Source organism: Chionomys nivalis, chromosome 13 (assembly GCF_950005125.1).
Source record: "Chionomys nivalis chromosome 13, mChiNiv1.1, whole genome shotgun sequence".
Taxonomy (NCBI): Eukaryota; Metazoa; Chordata; class Mammalia; order Rodentia; family Cricetidae; genus Chionomys; species Chionomys nivalis.
Window position 1 is genome coordinate 18,970,412 of NC_080098.1, and position 22,193 is coordinate 18,992,604.

Below are 22,193 nucleotides of genomic sequence, written 5' to 3' on the forward strand. Positions count from 1 at the left end.
GTTGTCAGCTGCTGCTTAAGAAGTTACCCTAAAATTTAGCAGCTTGAGATAACAACGAGCATGTCGTGTCTCACAGTTCCTGAGGTGGAGGAACCCAAGCACTGAGGACCGTGGCTCAGGCTCAGGGCCCCTGCAAAGCTACAGTGGGACCGACAGCCAGAGCTCTGCTCAGCTTAGCAAGGTTCTACAGGGCCTGGCAAGCATAGTCACAGGCTAACCGTAGTCCCTGCTGGTCGGCGGCCAGAGCTTTCCGCTCTTTGCAATGTGGTCCTCTACTTAAGGCTGCTTCCAACATGGCAGCAGGCAGCTTGCTTTCCTCTGAGCCAGTGACATTAGAGAAAGTGAGGCGCGAGTTTCTCAGTACTTCAAGTAGAAGCTCTCCAGCCTTGGCAGGCCAGCTGGGCAGGCTAGCGGAAATGCTGTCAGGATCGTTCTGTCTCCCGCTTTTGCTGTCATTACAGCAAGGCGGTGTCTTGCCACAGCAGCATGGTTCTGCAGGGTCAGTGGCTTTGGCGTGATGCAGTTTTCCACTCTGAATATAAATACGTGACTCGGTTCACCAGTCCTTTACCGTTTGGGAGAATATGGACCAAGGCTGTGGTAAATACCTTTGAGGCTCAATGTTCAAATGTTCATACACAGCCTGGATGACGTTTTTGTGTCCTGTGAAAGTCAAGCTTATAACCAGCTCTTAACTAGCAACAGAACATTGTTAAACCATGATGAAGATTAGTGAAAGTTTTTGTTGGTTTGGTTTATCTTGGTTTGAATTGGTTTGGTTTTTGGGGTTTTTTTGAGACACGGTTTCTTTGTGTAGCCCTGGCTGTCCCGGAACTCACTTTGTAGACCAGGCTGGCCTCGAACTCACAGAGATCTGTCTGTTCCTGCCTCCCAAGTGCTGGGATAAAAGGCATGCACCACCACCACCCCCAGCTAATGAGAATTTTTTTATATCAAATAATATTTTTTAAATACTTAACTCCTTGAATAAGTCAAAACATAATTTTACACTTGAGAATAATTATCTTTGGGGCTTTCATGGAGCTTTTGACTTGTAACTTCCCAAATAATTAATAGACTTCATAGTAACTTTTAAAGATTGCTTCAGTTTAAATGACTATATTAAAGTTGACATTGCTAGTTGTATCATAACACTATATTAATGCATACTGCATTTCTTAGTTAGGGTTTTATTGCTGTGATAAAACACCATTACAAAAGCAACTTGGGCAGGAGAGTGTTGCTTCATCTTATAGCTGTGCTCCATCAAATGGCTTTCTTGCCAGACGTACATGCTGGAATCCCAGCATCAGGAGGCTGGAGCAAAAGGGTTCCTATGAGTTTGAGACTAGCCTGAGCTACACAGCAAGACCTTGTCTCAAAACAACAGAAGAAAAGAACAGCATTTTTCAGACTCACCTTCTTGTCCTTCTCTGGGTTTCCTGTGGCAGGGATGGGAAACCATTTTATCAACTCCTTGAGTCATCTGGCTGGCTGCCTCCTTTTTTCCTCTCCTTCCACTGGGCCTGCTGTAGTGTGGCTTAGGTTACCTTCTTCTTCTTTTTTTTTTTTTTTTTTTTTTTTTTTTGGTTTTTCAAGACAGGGTTTCTCTGTGGTTTTTGGAGTCTGTCCTGGAACTAGCTCTTGTAGACCAGGCTGGCCTTGAACTCACAGAGATCCACCTGCCTCTGCCTCCCAGGTGCTGGGATTAAAGGCGTGCGCCACCACCATCCAGCTTAGGTTACCTTCTTAGTCAAAGACTGAACTCCTACGTGGTACTTCTAAGAGCTTGTATCATAGCATGGCACGCAGGTCTCTGTGCAGACATACTGACACTTCCCCCTCGGGCCTTGTCACTTCACTAGCAGACCCATCAGAACTGGTCTGGTTCATATCTCAAATGTTCTCCCGTGTCTTGGGCTAAAAGCCTGGTTCTCAGTAGGTGGTGCTTTTGGAGGGGGCTCACACCCTTAGGAGATAGGGCCTAGGGGGAGGAAGTAGGTCACTGGGTCATGACCTTGAAGGACTCTGGCCTCTTCTAGTCCCTGGTTCCCAGCCACCATGAGGTAAGCAGCTTTGCTCTGCCGTAATTCACCCCAAACCCAAGGAGCAATTGAGCCAACTGACCATGAGCTAAAACTTGATGAACTGTGAACCAAAATACATCTTTTCCCTTTTCAGTTGTTTTCATAAGATACTTTGTCACAGCTTTGTAAAGCTCAATGAAATCCCTTTCCTGGTGCTAAGTATCACTGCCCCTTCTGCAGGTGTGTGCCTCCGTGGTACTAGCAGTGTGTGGAGAAGTGACTGTGCTCCTGCTTAGCCATTGCCTGGCCCTGCAGTGTCCTGTCTACTTTTGTGTGGTTAGGAACAGTTCCTGGTTAAGGCCCTCATTGATCAGATAAGGGTGTTTGCAGCATTTTAAAAAATCAGAGTAGAGCTGAAGAGGTAGCTCCTCTGCAGAGTTGAGTTCCCAGCACCCAATAAGGTGGGTCAAACCATCTGGACCTAAAGCTCCAGGGAATCCAGGGAGCCAGCATCCTCTTCTGCCCTCCACAGGCGCTTCACCCATACACACAATTAAAAGTAAAAATGAATCCTTTTTTTTAAAGTCAGAAGAATTTAAGATATAACATTTGGAAACAAGATGATAGAGGTAGGTGTGTGTGTGTGTGTGTGTGTGTGTGTGAGAGAGAGAGAGAGAGAGAGAGAGAGAGAGAGAGAGATTGGTTAGGAGAATGGTTGCAAAGGAGAAGATTGACATTGGATTCCATCCCACCCCCCATCAAAATCCTGGTGCTTATGTCCTTAAAATTCTTATTTTCCTCCTTCCTGCCTCCTTATTTATCACATGAATGTATTTGAATATGGGTGAATAGGGCTGGGATATTAAAACCTATGTTCCCAATGTGATGAAGCTTTCTGCAGAATTTGTTGCATGTCACATATGCCATGACAATGAATATATTAAAGAAGCATGCTCACCCTCATTAGTGTACTCTGCATATAGTTAACAATAAAAAATTATTTAAATATTTTTTATGTCATGAGCTATAAAATGTTCCCCCAAATATTCCATGTCCTGATTCTGGAGCCCTATGAATGTCATATTATGTGATAAAGAGGTGCTGGAGATGTGATCTAGAATCTTTAGGTAGAGAGGTGAGCCTATCCAGATGGACCCTTTGTCATCACCAGAGGCCTCGGAAAAGAGGAAGACAGAGTTAGAGAAGTTATGGGGAGACCAGCAAGCAGGAGTAGGAGTAATATGCTTAAAAAGTAGAGAAAGGTGCTGTAATCCAAGGAGTACAGGTGCACACCAGATGCTAAAAAAGACCAGACTAGGAAGCTTCCCTTCCAACTCACCCTGCACACCTTGGTTTCAGCCCAGAGGAGCTGCTTTTGGCTTCTGACCTTCAGAGATAAGAGATTTAATCTGGAAAATATTATACTCTTTATTTTTGTGAGAAACTTGTTACAGCAGCCACAGAAAATGCATACACTATAGAAATCAGTAGAAAACCAAGGCACATTGTGGTAAAGTCTCTGCAACCTGAGGTAATCCTCATGATGTTAATCCTTTTTACACCGGGCCTCCTCACTGTATGCTCGATCTTTTTCCATTAAATGGCCTTTAAAATTAACATCTACCACAGAAGACCTGACAGCCAAGCTCCTCTTAATTACAGACTGATTGTCCGTACACAGAGCAGAGCCAACATCTGTATCATCACTCCAAAATAATCAAATTAATTAAAATGTGTTTCAGAAAACTTTAAAATTGGACAGACAACTCATAGAAACCATATGTTCTTTAACTTCCTCAATTCAATTAAGCCTACATATCTCATAAGCTGTTTCACTCTCATATTTAATCATTAATGTTATATTCTTATTAAAATGTTTCAGTTAAATATAAAAGTTCCAGATCCTGTCTCAACAGTGCAATGGGAAGAAAATGCAGCAGGCTATTTCAAGCCCATCCCATATATTTACTATAATGATCACTTGAAATCATTTAATTCTTTAAATTAATTACTTTGGAGGTAAATCAAAATAATTGCCAATTCCAAAATGTTAAATACACAGAAAAAGCAAATTATGAATCCATTAAGAAGTCTTCACTTGAACCAGGATCACTTGGCTAGAGCCTAGAAGCTAAGCATGATTTTTATATTTTTAAAAGATTGAAGAAAGAATCAGAAAGTAGAGGGAAGGGGAGAATGGGAAGATGAGGCCAGTGAGCACAAAGCTCCCTCATGTACACTAAGAAAGTTCAGAAGTAAACTCTACAGCAATGTCATAACGGTTGACAATGCTGTGTTCTTAAATTTTGTTGAGAATCCATGTTGCTTGTCATCAAGAAAATGGTATCTGTGAGGTAATGGCATACCATTTATTTTGATTTACACATCAAACATTAAGTCATACACCTTAAGTGTATACAGCTTTTATCTGTCAATTATACTCAATTAAAATGGAGACAAGTAAACATCAAAGAAAGATCTCAGAACACATGAAAATCACATAAAATGCACACACAACCCCTAAATACAGTTTTATTGGAATAAGGCCATGTCCATTTGTTGGTGAGTTGTCTGTGAGTGTTTTCATCCTGTGACACCCAGCGAGTATTGTCACTGCACCAACAGCTCACGTCCCCACAATCCAAAAGCTTTACTAAGATTTTTACTGAACACTCTTGTGACTCCTGATCTAAACACCTTAGCTGAGGAAACTCTCTGAATTTACTACTAAAATGCAGGGGTGCTTTCTTTCTGCAGAAGGTAACTGGGGTGCTGGCTCAGCTGCCACCTTCTTGTTTGCTGTCACCGATGCAGACTCCAGCAGTTCCAGGAGTGACAGCTGGTATTCAGCATGGAAGGCATTCAGTGTAGGACTGGGACTCCCAGGGCTTTCACCGCTCTCTCAGTGTGGCTTCTGTGTGAAAGATAAAGGCACATTTTTATTTATTTATTTTTATTTATTTTTTTTTACTTATTAAAAATATTTTATAAATGCCGATAAGAAACATGGACAAACTGTCTTGCACAAATATTAAAGGCAACAATGCAGTTTAAAAATAGAATTATGGCCATATAGATATCTCTAAATAAGTCCAGAGCAGAGTTTGGGAAATCAACAAAGTATCAGTATTAGAAAAATTTTAATGGTCAATTATTCTTCAAGCATAAAAATTATAAAACCATCACACTTAGAAGACAGAATTAAAAGCTTTTGGGATGAAAAATAATGAATATAAATTTTTGCAGTGATATTTTAATTTCTCAAATCACATTTCTATTAGCTATTCCAAAGAGAGACAGTTTTAAAATGGTAACTCAATAGCTAACTTTGATCTTTTTTTATTAATTAATTTATTTAATTATTAAAGATTTCTGCCTCTTCCCCGCCACCACCTCCCATTCCCTCCCCCTCCCCCAATCAAGTCTTCCTTCCTCCTCAGCCCAAAGAGCAAGCAGGTTTCTCTGCCCTGTGGGAGGTCCAAGGACCACCCACCTCCATCCAGGTCTATTAAGGTGAGCATCCAAACTACCTGGGCTCCCACAAAGCCATTACGTGCAATAGGATCAAGAACCCATTGCCATTGTTCTTCAGTTCTCAGTAGTCCTCATTGTCCATTATGTTCAGCGAGACCGGTTTTGTCCCATGCTTTTTCAGTCCCCGGCCAGCTGGTCTTGGTGAGTTCCCGATAGAACATCCCCATTGCCTCAGTGTGTGGGTGCACCCCTCGCAGTCCTGAGTTCCTTGCTCGTGCTCACTCTCCTTCTGCTCCTCCTTTGGATCGTGAGACTTCAGTCCAGTGCTCCAATGTTGGTCTCTGTCTCTGTCTTCTTTCATCTAAAGGCACATTTTTAATGCTGATCTAGTGAATGCGTGTTTAGCTCTGATGCAGACCTTGTCTTGAATGGATAACTGCACAAGTGCTCTTAGGAAAGACGTAGAGAAGTTCTCTTGATCCCGCCATTAGAGGGGTCAATATTTAATGTGGCCATTTAGTCATAGTTGCCTTTTAAAAGATTTTTTTAAAGATCCATTTTATTATTTTTAAATGATGTGGGGGTGCAGGTATTATGGTGAGGGTGCCTGTGGCGACGAGAAGACAGCATCTGGCCCCTACCCATGTGTGTGTGAGGAACCAAATGTGGGTCCTCTGGAAAGGCAGCCAGTGCTCTTAACTACTAAGCCATCTCTCCAGCACCCCCAGTTGCCTTTTCTTTAATGGTCACAGTTGTCTTTACTTTTGAAGCAAGCAAAGAAATCCCCAGTATAAAGATCAGCATCTTTCTATTTCAACCTCTGTCTATTAGAGTATGACCTAATAGATTAACACTTTACCAGGACACATGAATTCGTTCTTATTGACCATGTTACAACACTATGTGTGGCTCATCACCACATATACTCTCGAAGGACTTGTTTGAAGAGGCACAGCATGCATGTTTTACATTGAAACGTGTACACACACACACTCTGTGTGTTGTGTTGGAATGCCACTTGCAACATACATGTTCTACATTGGGACATTTGCATGTACGCTCTTGTGTATTGTGTACCAATAGCCTTACTCAGCAAAGGAGATTCTCCACTTGGTCTTTTGAGGCATTAGCAGGATTCTCTAACTTCAGATCCTCTCATAGACTGTGCCCTATGGCCCACGGAGGTGGTAACTGGTTGGTAAAGCGAGCAGTGTGTCCACACTTTGTGAGTTATGTGCGGGAGCCAGTTTGGCCTTTGATGTAAGAAGTTTTCCTTCCCACACCTGGGGAAGAAAGTTGGTCATGGCAAATGTGTGTTAGCTGGGGCTTTCTAGACAGTGAGGGCCAATTGTGTCCACTCCCTTTATGGACATTTATTCTTTCCTTAGTGTATAACTAGGGCAGCAGATGGCTTTCTGGAGTAGGGGCTTGTTTGACTTGTTGCCCTAGGGAATGGTCATGTATGAATAAGCAAACCAGGTCAGTGGTTTGAATTGAAAGTGACTGATACTGAGTAATCAAAACATCAATAATGTTTTAGATTTGGGATTTGGATTTCTGCTGTTTAAGGGTCACTTCATTTATTTGAACCCTCTTACTCTGGTGAGATGACAGACAGAAAAGCATAGGCTGAGAGTGAAGCTATGCTGTAGAACCAGTTTTAACTGCCTTCCCAAACACAGCAGGCAGGGTATGTGTGGGTTGCTATAGAGATGGTGGCTACTGAACCGGCCTCTCATCACATCTGGTACATCCATAGCAGGTACTTAGGAGTACGGCCATAATTCCCTGTGGAGTAGACCTGCCTCCCCTGGGACCTGGCTGCTGCTGATATATGCTGGGGGTCGCAGTCTTTTAGCTAAGTCCTGGCCAGCTTGCCCCCTGGAGGTGAAGTTTATTTAAAATGCAAATCCATTTCATTTATTTGTCAGTGTAGGTCCATTGATGTAGCAAGAATACTGTAGGGGTGTTGTTCGGAGGATCAAGTGTAGGGGTGGGGTAGAAAGGAATGAGAAATGTCTGCACCATTCTCTCAAATTTGATGCGAACCTAAAACTGTTCTTTAAAAAATGAAGTCAAGATCATTTTATATGCCTCTCTGACCTCAAGTTTGGTCAAAGGGTTATCTAGGTCACCAAGAGTAAGTTAGAGACTGCTGAGGGCTTGGTTAATTGTGTTTTTCAAGGCTGACCCAGAATTCTGACATGGAGAAATAGATGCAGGAATTTAAAATCATGTAAATATTAAACCATATGTCTAGATGGAGGATCTCAGTTTGTTGTGGTTTGACTGACTTATAGGGATACACTGTGCTATAAAAGTTAGAAATGGAAATGTCTACTTTTCTAACAGTTTAAATACATAATTTTATGTGGCATTAATTTTAGAACTATATACACTACCCTTTTTTCCTGAAAGAACAGATGTGACAATTAAGAGTATTGCACAAAGGAAGGAGTTGGCTTACCTGAGAGTGATATCAGTATATTCCTAAGAAAGACAAATAGGCCATTTCTCAGGGAAGCCTACAGTGGAGGAACAAAGAGATGTCCTCATTGTGTAGCAGGGGTGACCTTGAACTTGTGACCTTCCTGCCTCTGCCTCCAAGAGCACCTGATTTTTGGAGTGCTGGGGAACTGAACCTAGGAACTTGTGCATGCTAGAGAAAGGCCTCTGTTTTCCCAGATATGAAAACCAGCCCAAGAGGGAACTGGGTTTTGATGAGATTTCTAGGTGGGAAGGCGATAATTCGTCTGCAAAGAGAGCTGGTAGAGCTGGCATTGGGGTTAATGCCAAGAGCCCACTAAAAACCTTGTCTGGACAAAGATCCTGGGACAGGGCACAGACGAACAATCTGCTTTGCTTTTTGAGACTAAGATGGGGCGGGGAGTTCATTGCTATAGATCTATTAGCATCCCATTGCAAAGCTCCGCCCCTAAGGATGAGAGTTGGAGTTAGTAATACTTGTGCTGCCCTGTGCAGTGATCTAAGAAGACAGACAATTGTTTTGCAGCGTTGCCTAGGAACTCAGAAAACAGCCTTGTAATTGTCATGCATTGCTAAGCACTGTTAAGGCCTTTGTGTTGGTGGCCTCCTTGGAAAGATGATTTTCAGAAAATTAGTTCTTGGGTAGCTGTGGTTTGGGGCATTTTTGTTTGAAAACTCTATTCTTAGGGTGTTGGTTTTCTTAAAGTATCACTTTGCATAGAACTAGAATTTACCATGCTTGGCTCTAACCAAAACCATTTTGGGCAAGCCTGACAAATGAGTATTGCCTGCTTTTGTGGTTTGAGAGTTTACAAATCAGTCCTTCTCAGAGGATCCCTGTATTCTGTGACAGTTACCCATTAGCTACCACTGATGGAAGTGCTGGGGGCTGTGTCGCAACTGCATACCCTTCAACTGACCTTTCCACTGCCAGAAAGCGTCTAGGCCTTTCAGAGTCTGCTTTTTGGCCTGGGTTTTCAGCAGAAATTTGATGTTTGTTCTACGAGCCTAAGTGAAAAATAACTAGGACATTAATATGCCCTAAGTTATTTTAGAATTGTTGTTGTTGCTTGAAACAGTGTCATGTATCCCAGACTGGCCTCAAGCTTGCTACATAGCTGAAGATGGCCTTGAACTTCTGATTGTGCAGCCTCCACCTCCTGAGTGCTGAGATTTCAGGTGTACCGTACCACATCCAACCTATGCTGAGGACTGAATCAGGGTTTTATGAATGCCAAGGAAGCAAGCACTCTACCAACTAAGCTACACAGCCAGCCGACCAGATCTTTGTGTGTGTGTGTGTGTGTGTGTGTGTATGTGTGTGCACCATTTATGTGCAGATGTTGGTGAAGGACAGAGGAGAGTGTCAGACCCTTGCAACTGGAGTTAAAGTTACGATACCCAGTATGGAGACTAGAAACTAAAGCTGGGTCTTCTGCAAGAACAGCCAGTACTGTGAACTACTGAGCCATCTCAAGCCCCCAGATACGTGTGTGTGTGTGTGTGTGTGTGTGTGTGTGTGTGTGTGTGTACATAGATATACTTTTTTGTTTTGTTTTTTTTTGTTTGTTTGTTTTGAGACAGGGTTTTTCTATAGCTTTGGAGTCTGTCCTGGAACTCACTCTGTAGACCAGGCTGGCCTTGAAGTCACAGAGATCCACCTGTCTCTGCCTCCCTAGTGCTGGGATTAAAGGCATGTGCCACCACGGCATGGTTCAAACCCCCAAGTATTTTTAGCATACATTTACACCCACTTCCTTTCACTTGAGAGAGGAATGAAGTCTCCTCTCTCACCAAGTCACTAAGTGAAGGTCTCTTTGATGGGTTTATACATGTCATCTACGGTTTCTGTCATTAAAGAGAAAACAGGGAGCCATAGACCAGCAATAACAACAAAGTGAACTTGAACATCCCCTCCTCATGGCGTCTGAGCTAGAACCAGTTACTTAGCCTTAGTGGGCCTCTGATTTCACATCTATGAAGGAGTACAGTAGCCAGAGTCCCTATGCCATAGAAATATGATTAGAGAGAAGCTATAGCAGCGTCAGGAACTTGGGGAAATCCTTCCTAGCTGCCTTCTCCCTTCTCCTCTCTCCTCCTCCCCCAATCCTCATCTTCTCCACCATCTTCTCTTCTTCTTATCCCTCCTCTCCCTCGTTTGCCCTTCTTTTCCCTACCTTCCTCTTTCTCTTCTCCCTTCTTTCCCCTTCCTCCTTTTCTCCCTCCTTTGCCTCCTTCTCTTTCCCTCCTCTCTCTCATCCTCTCCCTCCTCTTCCTCTCTCATTCGTTCGCCTAAGCACCCTCATTGTCCTTATCATTACTATTAGCCCATATACAGGTTGATAATTTTTGTTGCAGTGTGTGAGAAAGGGGCAGCCGCTGGAGCCTGTGATTCTGTTAGTGCTGCACTCCAGTCTCCCCTCAGCACGAGTCTCTGGGACACTCCAACCTCCTAGCTCAATGTCAGCGCTCATGTTCTACTGGGTGTTCCATATTTACTGTTGAAGTTGAACCTCCAAAGGACTGCTGAGTTCAGGATAGGCGGTCCCTCGTGTAGGACGTGTCTAATGTGCGCTGACTCCTCATCTCTGCTCCTTCCAGTCAGTTGAGCACCACCGGCTTCATGGTAACCTGTGCCACCATCTTCTCTTCACAGGAGTCATAAAGAACCCACCAGTCCGCCATGAATGGGTGACTGTGGTTCTTCCAGCCTTTCTCTTGGGTCACCCCCTCTAAAATCGTCTCTGTGTGCACATTCATAGGCACACAAGCACACAGAACAAGCTCCGCACATTCAGACTGTGTTACATTGTAGGTTCTGGCAGAAGTACCCCTGCTAGCGCCGCCATATACCACACAACAGCCCACACATTTCAGAAATGCAGTATGAAGTTACTCACAGTTAAAGGGGGAAAGAAAAGAAAGGCGACAACTAAAAACATTAGACCCAACCAAAGTTTAATGTAGTCACTTCACTGGGTATATCCATTAATAAGACAAATATTTCTATAAGCCAGTGTCTTTCATTGCTTTCAGACCAAGCCTGAGGTGGGGATCCCATCTTTCTTATTAGACAACAGCCGGGCGGTGGTGGCGCATGCCTTTAATCCCAGCACTTGGGAGGCAGAGGCAGGTGGATCTCTGAGTTCGAGACCAGCCTGGTCTACAGAGCTAGTTCCAGGACAGGCTCCAAAACCACAGAGAAACCCTGTCTCAAAAAACAAACAAAAAAAAAATCTTATTAGACAACAGCTGGAACCTAGCACAGGGAGTGCCTAGGGCACACAGTGTCCAGGCCCGAATGTGGAGAAGAGGGGGTGCAGACTACAAATCCTCCTTTTCTGAGATAATGATCTCTGTGCATGGGAGAGCCCTCCACTGAGGGAGCAGTTACCTAGGAGCACAAAGCAAAAGCCACTTGCGCTCCTACTTTGTTCAGCCCATCTGACACTTCGGGAATCTCTGTCTGTTGTCTTTTAATTCTCTGCTAATATTTCAAAAGCAAACACAGACTTGCCTTGGACTTCTAAGCCTGGATTTCCTTTTTCACAAATTGAACAAGTACCGGGAGATGTGGTGGGGGAACGGCACTTGCCACCAACTTGCTGGCTGGAGTTTAATCCCCAGGCCACATGGTGAAAGGAAAGAACTGCCTCCAGCAGGTTGTCCTGCGACCTCCATAGAGTGCCATGGTGTTCGTGCACACGCAAAATACAAGCAAAAGTAGAGAGATGACTCAGAAGCTAAGAGCACTTGCTGCTCTTCCGGATGACCTGAGTTTGGCTCCCAATACCAACTCAGGTGAGTCACAAGGCACTATGAACCCATGCCCAGGAAACAGGACTCCTTCTGGCCTCCATGGATCCCCTCACATGCCTTTTATCCACTCACACAGACACATACATATGCATATAAATAAAAATAAATGTTTTCAGTAAATAAATATGGTGAAAATGTAATTGAACAATTCATTTGTCTAGCTTTCCCCCCCACCTGGGTGTTTGGTCTACAAGTATGTCTGTCCATCACAACGCCCATGGAGGCCAAAAGAAGGTGTCAGATACCCCGTGACTGGAGTTACAGATGGCAGTGAGCACCATGTAGGTGCTTGAGATCAAACCTGGGTCTTCTGGAAAAGCAGCCAGTGCTCTTACCATCTCTCCAGCCCCACAGCATGCATTCATTGGACGTCATCTTCATGCTGGCCCTCTCTCGGCTGCAGGCTCAGAAATAAAGTAGTGAAGCAGACTGACTCAGGATATGTTCCTCTGGCAAGGTTTTGTTCTTAAATGAGGCAGTAGAGCCATGTGCTTGAATGAAGTCAGGACCACAAGACAGTTAAACAGTATTGTCATCGGAGTGGTGACGCTAGTCAGAGCTTGTGGAGAGGATACGTGATATCCTAAAGACACCCAGAAGCCTTCTCTAGAACGTTATATGGACAGAACAGGCTGGGATGCCATGGTGCACCCCAGGGTCTTGATTTTGAACCAGTTTAGCCTCACACACAGCAGCCGTGTGGCTGAGTACCACTTTCTATCATACAACATGCTTTCTCACTCATTTGACCCTGTCAACCCCTGGTATGGTCTGCCAAGGGCTGGATTCTTCCTGAAGAGATCATAAAGAATACTTACAAAGGCGCTTTCAGCAGTGGCCACATTGTAGGAAATAGCATCAGGGTTATTTTAGGACGTCCTCCAGCCCTAAAAGATCTTCATGTCTGAAGACTTTGCAACTGGAAATGCACTTCACAGGTGAGTGGCCTGACATTGTCCAGGAACTTGTTGAAACAGCCCCCTTTGACTTTCGTCCAGATGTACTGAACCACAGTACAGCACATACAAGTGTGCATGAGCGCGCGCACACACACAGGCACACACACCTCAGTCTTTGCAGATTCTTTAGCAAGCTGTGGTGATAAATGCCCTACCATACATGCAGGTTCCCTGTTGTGCCATCTTTTATTCCAAGCCATTTTTCTAACACTGAGGACCACAGTTCTGTCTACTAACACTGAGGACCACAATCCTGTCTACTAACACTGAGGACCACAGTCCTGTCTACTAACACTGAGGACCACAGTTGTCTGCTAACACTGAGGACCGTGATCCTGTCTACTAACACTGAGGACCGTGATCCTGTCTACTAACACTGAGGACCGTGATCCTGTCTACTAACACTGAGGACTGTGATCCTGTCTACTAACACTGAAGACCACAGTCCTGTCTACTAACACTGAGGACCACAATCCTGTCTACTAACACTGAGGACCACAGTCCTGTCTGCTAACACTGAGGACCACAGTTCTGTCTGCTAACACTGAGGACCGTGATCCTGTCTACTAACACTGAGGACCGTGATCCTGTCTACTAACACTGAGGACTGTGATCCTGTCTACTAACACTGAAGACCACAGTCCTGTCTACTAACACTGAGGACCATGGTCCTGTCTACTAACACTGAGGACCGGTCCTGTCTACTAACACTGAGGACCATGATCCTGTCTACTAACACTGAGGACTGTGATCCTATCTATTAACCCACTCACTCCCTTGTGACTGTCATGGTAGGATTTGCCAATTGCTAGGTGGGAACTGAACATAGCGGATAATGAACAAAATTTCTCTCAGGTAGGGCTAATTAATTTCATACTTTAGTGGTCTGCATTCTTGAAATCTCTATGTACCTGTTATAAATGGAGGGTCCTCACTATCTTGTATCAGGATGACCATGTATCTGGTGCTTCTGGCTAGGTCTATAAGCTCTTTAGCCTTTCAAAATCTTTGATGTTTCCCACTATGGCTCCTCTCCCAAAACTTATTTTTTAAATCGTCAAGCCCTTAAAGAGGAAGACAAACAGCTGCTTATAGGTTCAACTCATTTTTAAGATTAGCCACATACAGTGGCACTTGCCTGTAATCCAAACCCCTGACCAGCTTAGGCATGTTTAAGACCCTTGGCCAGATCTCCAGCACAAAAGTAAACTAAGTAATTAAATAAAATAAATAGTTTAATTTAGCTTTAAAAGTCTCAGGGACCTGGGATTCAACTGAGCTAGATTAAAACACTTGTCCTGCAAATCTGATGACCTGGGCTCAGTCTCCAGAATCCACATAAAAAGCTAGATATGGAGACACACATCTGTGATCCAGGAATTTCTAGAACAAGATGGATGTGGAACTAGTAGAATCTGCCAGAAGCTCCCCAGGCCAGCGAGCTTGGTGTAGGAAGCAGCAGAAATGAGAGACAGTGTTTCAACAAGGTTGAAGACTCCCAATCTGCTAACCCCAATACATGCACCATGGTACACACATGTTCAAACACATGTATCAACATACAAAACTAAAAACTTTTAAAAAGTTAATCTCTTCCTCAGAAACTACCATAAAATATTAAAAGCATGTGACTATAATATAGTGATTGCTAGACACCCCACCCCATCTCACAGATAAGCATGAGGTCCTATTTGATGGTTACTTTATGTAACAATAATTACAGTTAAATGCTGCTACCATGTGAAGAACCCACAGCTCTTCACACATGGTGAACCTTGCCAGCTAAGCACATAACAAAGTCACTTCCAGAAGATGAAGGAACTCTTTCAACACATCACCCATTCTTGAAAATATTTCTTAATCTTTCAGTGGTGTGTAGTTTAGCTCTTAAGAATATCAGACAAAAAATACCAAATTTGGGTTCAGAGTGCCACTGTTTGAAATTGGGTTGACCTCATGTCCTTACACTGCCTGGACACATTATTCTAGACAGCGTTTTGCTAAGGGAATAGTAACAGAGTGCTGAACATGGCAAATTGGGCATGACAATAGTAAAGGAGCAGAACTTGATAGCAAGAACATGGCATATAAGAAAGGCACAGTGGGGCTGGAGAGATGGCTCGGAGGTTAATAGCACTGGGTGCTCTTCCAGAGGTCCTGAGTTCAATTCCCAGCAACCACATGATGGCTCACAACTATCTGTAGTGAGATCTGGTGCCCTCTTCTGGCCTGCAGGCACACATGCAGGTAGAACACAGTATACATAATAAATAAATAAACCTTATTAAAAAAAAGAAGAAAGGCACAGTGAGCATGTGGGCAACAGAAGAGCTATTTATCATAAGAGCAATCAGTCATCTCCAGAACCCTCAATTCTGTGTTCCTAGGGACACTGAACCTAGAACTGCCATTGATCATGACCTCAAGTTTTCAAGGAAAAAAATGTGTCTGAATCAAAATTACATGTACTCTTTAGTATTTATGCCAAACCTTCTTCTCAAATGTTGGCAGGTACAGAAGAATAGCCTCATGGGGGGGGGAGACTTAGCTTCCATTCCTATGAACAACCTACCTTTGCCTGTTTTCTGTATTCAGTTTTGCTCAAGATTCCATTAGAAATGGTTCCAATGACTTTAAAGCCATTTGCAAATGGATTAGCTAGAAACTGAGTAGCCAGTCTTGCAGCATCTCTTTCCTCAATGCTGGCAGAGGGATCACATGACCTTCACTCACAGTGCCAACCACAGGTCCATGAGAGCAGAGGCACATGTCACCTGCTGGCTCCTGAGATACCTGCTCAGCAACCAGGTTGATGCAGCTGCACCTGTGTGGCTTCTGCACATCAAAGTCACCCTGCCTATCTGCCGTCAGCAAGTGACAGCCTTGATTTCTGTGTCTCCCAGCAGTAGTCCCAACTGCCTGCATATGGAGAGGACACAGAAGGAGCAGTTATAAGCCTTAAAGGGAAGCCATGGAAGAGGTTGAGAAGGAGCAGGCTAGGGAAAGATAGAAAAACAGACCACAAGAAGTGGGCCCAGAGAGGCCAGGCAGTGTTGTACATTGGGGGCTGCTCTGTGGTTGGATCCCAAAGGTGAGAATCTTCATCAGGACAGCCCTTTCACAGAGACAGTGTTCAGCCGCACCCAGCGCCATCTAGAAGGTGGCCTCGCCAAGTGACAGCTGTATCTTTCTTCCACTCATAAAGTAGGAAAACCTGGCACCTGCCTTGTGCTGTCTGCGCAGGACTGGTGTCCGCATGCGCACACATGGAAGCACCGTTTCGAGCACCTGCTCATAGCACCCAGCTACCTCCGAACATCACTCAACACAGGACCCTTCGACAAGCTTTGTCCGCTCTGCCATCGGTTTCACCTGTAAAGAATCCAAGTCTTGTTCCCCACCTTAGGCACAATCATCATTTCTGTGCACCAGTGTGCAAGTGGGAAGCCATCCTCCTGCTGCTGCCCAGGTTGGAAATCCTCATCATCCTACCACAGCAGCAGGGTCTCAGTGACGAGAAGCGTGCGTTTCCAGCACACAGTTCATTAGTCCTCGTGTTTCCTATAGCCTTCCCTCACACAAAAAACCAAAACCTTGGAAAATGCTCTTGCTAGTAACAGCACAATCGAATCCCACAACAGCATCACACTTTTTTCGCTGTCTATGTGTGCATTTGATAGAAAGCATGCCCAATTTAATGACTCTTCCCTGGCTGGCTGTGTTCCCTGCCACTTTAGTCACACTCCTGCTAAGATAGCTTTCCTGTCGACCACACCCAGCCTTCCTCAGAAGGAGACGGATGCTATTTTTTAGATTGTGTCTCTAGGTTCCACTCAGTGTGGAGTTCCTACTTTGTAGATATTTGAAGGCACATAGCAGAAGACAGAAGATAGAAAACACACAGGTCCGCATTCTCAAAGCTTGTAATCTATTGGAGATCAGACTTACAACAGCATGTTTACAACATGTGCCTTGGGAAAATTATGATACAGTAAAAGCTTTTCCTAGGAATGAAGAGATGTAGAATATGCAGATGTGTGAGTTCTCAAACTCAGATTTGCATCTTTTAGAATAGAGGGAAACTCTATGAGTTAGAACTACAATAGCAGTCAGTCATGAGGACTAGCTGGGCAGAGACTAAGCAGAGGGCACGGGACCATAATTGGCCTTTGTTTACAGGTTCCCATAGCTTCCCATTGTTAGTGGTATTTATTTCAAGTTCGGTGCAGGCAAATGCAAAGTTTCTTCCCAGCCTTGGCCCACCTGCCACCTCCTGTTCATCTCGAACCTGTCTGTTCTGCACTTGGTCCACTGTTTCATGCTTCTGCGTGCTGTTCCTTCCGTGGGTGTCGTCCTCTCTCTCCAGGTGACACTATTCTCTTAACGTCCTTCCAGAGTACTTTGTTGTATCTTTAGCAGATGGCCTTCCTGTATGCCGCTGGCACCAGCACTATCACCGTCGGGCTGAATCTTCCAAGGTAGAACAGGGACCAGTGAGCGGGGCAGTAGATATGGGTGTGGGGTGTTGGTAATACCTCCACCCATTTGGCTCGCCTCAAGTGTAACTCGGAGGGATTCATCGAGTCTGTTTCAGTTGATCTTCTTGTATTGTAAAAGGCAACTCAGGCAGAATCGGTGGTTTGTTTATGAATGAACAGGCTTTAGGACTCAGGTTCCAGCTCTTGCCTGCCGGATCCTATTTAGTACCCACCCCATTTGAACAGCAATGACTCAAACATCTAATCTGGGGAAAGTGCAAACCAAAGAATGCATAGCTGCATCCTGGCTCATCCCGAGATGCTGCATGCTGCGCTGGTGGGGAAGCACTTGCGTGGGAGTGGGTACGGCATGTGAGTCATGGCAGAAGAGGATGAGGGGTGATGGGAGCAGTTGAAAATTTCCATTCTCTTCTTCTGGGGAAACTTGCTTGCCTAGCAGAGAAACCTTCTCTTGACTATATTTAGTGTCTTCTGTTTCTATTTCCCTAGAAGCCATGCAGGACTACTGGTTCTCTCTGATGCTAAGTGATCTCTGAGTTGGCCTGATTCATGATCCAGGCTATGAGTCTAAACTCAGCATCTGTGGTCTCACACTAGTTTTAGAAACCTATCAGCTTATATTGTGCTCTAACTTGAACCAGAATCACCCACAGCCATGATTTATCCTGTTGCATTTGAAGGTCGCAAATGCAGAACTCTTCCTATGCCTGGCTTGCCCTGCCTTCCTGGTTGTGTTGCTGCTGTGCCGAAGAGCAGGGGTATGAGGTGGGAAGCATCACCAGGCACCTTTCCACTCTCTCCATTTGAGTGTTGCCATAGCAACTAATAGTGCCTAGAAGCAGCCCAAGTATTGCTTTGTTTTGTTTTTTTTCTTCCTTTAGCATGGAAAATCTACTTTTGCCTTAGTAATATGTGAACCTGGAATTTGAGGGCATACGGTAAAATATTTGGCACACTTGATTCAATGAGGCCTGTAGTACTCTGGGATCGACCATGTGGTGGTTTCGGGTGGTCCATGATTGTAGGAGTGAGGAGGGCTCAGAAGGATCCCTGTGTGTACAGCCCATGGCACCGTCTTGGTTCAGGAGAGGTGTGCAAGCCTTGGGAAGACTGAGATGGCTGCTGCCTTACTCTTACCTTCTGTCTACAGTGGCCATCAAAGGCCTCAATCTAAGGTTCCTGCAGCTGGTGAGCACTGTTGCCATTTGGGCTAGGAAACAGCCCGGAGGCCTAGAAGGAGTTTATCGCTCTCAGTGAGCCTCTGCCTGCAAGCTTTCGGGAGGAGCAATGTCATCATTCTCTAGGAAGGTCTATGGGAACGTTGCACGATAGGCAGAAGAAACAGCCCCAGCCTTGGAGTCAGCCAGATCCAGATCCCTTCGGGCTATGCTCCCAGCGCCCAGGCCTTGTGAAATTCACCAGTCCTCAACCGCCTCATCTCCATAAAAGGAAATGAAATCATGTGGTATGGAGTTGATGTGAGAATTACAGGCAATGAATGGAACCTATATACTGTAGGAAGCTAGTAAGTACGTAGCTGATTTTCCTTTTTAAAGTTGTTGCCTGCACCGGACTTACTCAGAGTATGCAAAGGTGGCATTGATGAATCGATGTTTTTAAATTTAGGGCTGGGGTTGTGATTCAGTGGTGGAGTAATTACCTAGCATCCCTACTCCCAGTATAGATAAGAGAGTAAATAAATCTTTTCTAGATAATTGAAACATAGCCTTAACTGGGGATAAGAACTGTGTTTATTTGCTTGAATGTAAATACGATAAACAGCTCTGGGTCCTCCTTTCCCACCTCTACCAGCCCCTAGCACACGGTGTCATTGCTCCGTGATATTTCTGAAATACAGCGGCTTCTGCCCAGATTTTCTGTGTTTGGAAAGAGTAAGGATTGATAAAGCAGCTGAAACTCATTTAGTTGATAAGACAAAAAAAAAAAAACTGTTCACCTTTCTCTGAAGGAGAGTTGCAAAGACTTTCTACAGAGACTTGTATACGATCTTCAGATAACAACGTGACTATCTAGGCCAGTCATCCTCAACCTTCCTAATGCTGTGACCCTTTTATACAGTTCCTCATGTTGCTGTGACCCCCAACCATAAAATTATTTTCTTCCTACTTCATAATTATATTTTTCTACTGTTATTAATTGTACTGTCAATATCTAATATGCATGATAACTGATGTGCAACTCCTATGGGCATTGTGAACTACAGGTTTGAGAACCACTGATCTTGGCTATCCAGCGAGTTGTTAATGTGGCATTTCAAGTGACTTTTATAAACATTTATACCTGCAATAGGAGTTTCCCAAGTGTCCTGCTGAATTTCTTTTCTGAATCCCACAGGAACGTGGCTAAAGAGTGGTCTCGGCCTTGTGCACCAGGAAGGCAGCCAGCTTACGTGGACATACATTGCTCCCCAGTTGGGGTACTGGGTGGCAGCCATGTCTCCTCCTACCCCAGGTAATACAAAGTCAACAGTGGCAGTGATCAGTGGCTTTCTTTGGGGGTCCAGGATCAGTATTCATTTAAAAATAACTTCGATGGGCAGTTCATATCATATTTTAAAACATCAAATGATGGAGAAAGGCTGTTCTGTGGGGCGGGAGCAGTGGATGGAACTCCCCATGAAGGTCAGGCACAATGCGTGGAAGCGGCCCCACCTCCAGTCCCGTTTGGCTCACACAGCTGCCATAGGGGGTTCTTAAATGAGAATGTACGGGGGCGACCTCCCCCTAATGGCTGAAACAGCTGTGGCCTGGTGTGTGTGTAGCTTGAGGCCAAGTGCTCAGCAAGAAGCCGCTCCTGGGGACTTGAGGCAAATGCTTGGGTTAGCATTTCTGAACACCTTAAATACAAGCCATCTGCCCAGTGTTCAAAAGAATGATCTCCTCGGGATATGTAGATTGATTCCTATTTAGGACATGACATATACATGTGCGTATGTGTATGTATACATATATGTATATAAACATAGCATAATCCCAGTGGTCTTTCAGAATAATGTGCTTGTCGTAAGAATTCTTTCTAGGGATAGCTCCTATAGCTGCCTTTAAAAGCCATGCCACCTGGGTTGAAACTCCTCTTTCCTCAGCTATGTTTATGCTCAGAGTACACCTTGGTTCTTGTTTTGTGTTGTTTCTAACACATGTTAAAACACATGCAGTTCTAGACAGGATTGAGGTAGGTTAAAGACAAGCTATGATTAAACGGTGCCTCTTACAAAATCACCTTCAATGCATTCCCCAATGAAAACTCAAAACATGTTAGCAATGGAACTATTATTGAACCAAGAAAATAAGAGTGTAGAGGCAGGTGTTGGAAAACCTTTTTCACAGAGACACCACGTTCCCATCGGAAAAAATATACACTCTTGAGAGCTTTCCTTGGAGGTAACTGTTCTCACAGCATAGCCAGCAGGAGCCTGGCACGGAAACACCCGGTTTCCCTAATGTGAAGACTCAAAAAGTAAACTAAGAAAAAGAAATGTGTTGGGTACCAGAGTAACAGCCACAAAGTCCAGGTATTAAAGTGAACCTTTTTTAAAAGATAGATTTCAAACAACCGTGGCTGTCAATTTTCCCAGCATGCAGCAGATTAATATTAATATATGCTATTATAAAGGGGAAAGCAAGGGCTGCTCAACACAAATCTCCAGGCGTTTCTATGCAGTGAAAGCAGCAGCTCGGAGCGGTGAAAAGCAACCCCAACCCAGCCTCTGGTGTGAGCATGGGAATGCACACATGGGTAACCTCACCGCCATCACTTTTATTAAAATACATTGCAGTGATGCTGTGCCTCCCTGAGCCCCAAACCAAGAAAACAACAACTAGGGTTTCCTTCTTTAATTCTCTGCTTAAATGGGAACCAAAGTCTAGCTGTGAGCTTTGTGAAGATTTCTTTTGGCAAAGGCTAAAATAATTACATTCTGAGTACTTAACAAACCAAAGTTTAGTTCCTTGAGAGTGGTTTTATATGCCCAAAGCTGTCCCCCACCACACACACCCTTCTCTTCTCTTTTTTTCTATATGAAGGATCAAATCTGATGTCTTTGAATGTTGCCTTTGTGTTAGAATGCCCTGTGAACAGTCAAGGTAGTGTGGTCACTTCCCCACCCCACTAGGTGTGCATATTTGAGGGAGGATTTCATTCTCCTTCTGGACTGAGAAAATATCACTGATTCCAAAACCTGCTTAACTTCCTTGGATTCATTTGTCTCTGGGAAGATTTGAACAAGGAGTTCTGACATATGCTCCTGTCATTCACGCACAAGTAGGGCAGAGGCAGAAGAAGCGCTGAAAGTTCAAGGCCAGCCAGGCCAGGCAGGGCTTATAGTGAAACCCTGGGAAAGGAGACAGAGGGAAAACAGGGGAGAAGGGGAGGAAATGAGAATTTGTCTCCTTAAAAATATTTCTGAAAAATCTGTCCATTGAATGTCAAAAAGAAATTTTTAATATAGCAAATGGGTGCTTAATTATAAATAATATGAAGCCACTGCATCCCTTCTTCTGTGCACTGCAGAACACAGGGCAAGAATAAGTGCCTAAGTATTGTCATTCAGAGGTTTTGTTACCAGTCCATTGTGACTTAACATGTAAGCCAGCTTTATATTACTCTTAACATTATAAGACAGATTTAGATCACCCTTGAACATCAAGAATATAACTTACATATTCCCCTTGGGGTTCTTTACAATGTAAATTAAAATTTGTTTTTGTATGTCTCTTGGAATCTTATCTTTAAGTGCTATAGAGGACTATGGGCATGAAAGCTTAGCCTTGTTAAAATAAATAAACAAAAAAGATGATGTGGATGACTGTTTTAAATAGGAAAGCATCTTGGTCACACATGACTTTTTAATGTCACTGTAAATTTATATTATATATTTAAAGTGATTCATTCAGGCAGAGTGTTCTGTA

At 44.0% G+C, this 22,193-nt stretch overlaps 1 protein-coding gene across 2 annotated transcripts in view; it reads left to right on the forward strand.

Annotated features, from left to right (window-relative positions):
- The window catches only part of Fam171a1 (family with sequence similarity 171 member A1), a 117,624-nt gene that overhangs the window by 90,635 nt on the left and 4,796 nt on the right, over nucleotides 1–22,193 (forward strand). For both annotated transcript variants that reach the window (XM_057787681.1, XM_057787683.1), the window contains exon 6: nucleotides 19,621–19,737. In XM_057787681.1, the coding sequence (XP_057643664.1) occupies nucleotides 19,621–19,737 (117 nt within the window). The remainder of the gene's footprint in view (nucleotides 1–19,620; nucleotides 19,738–22,193) is intronic.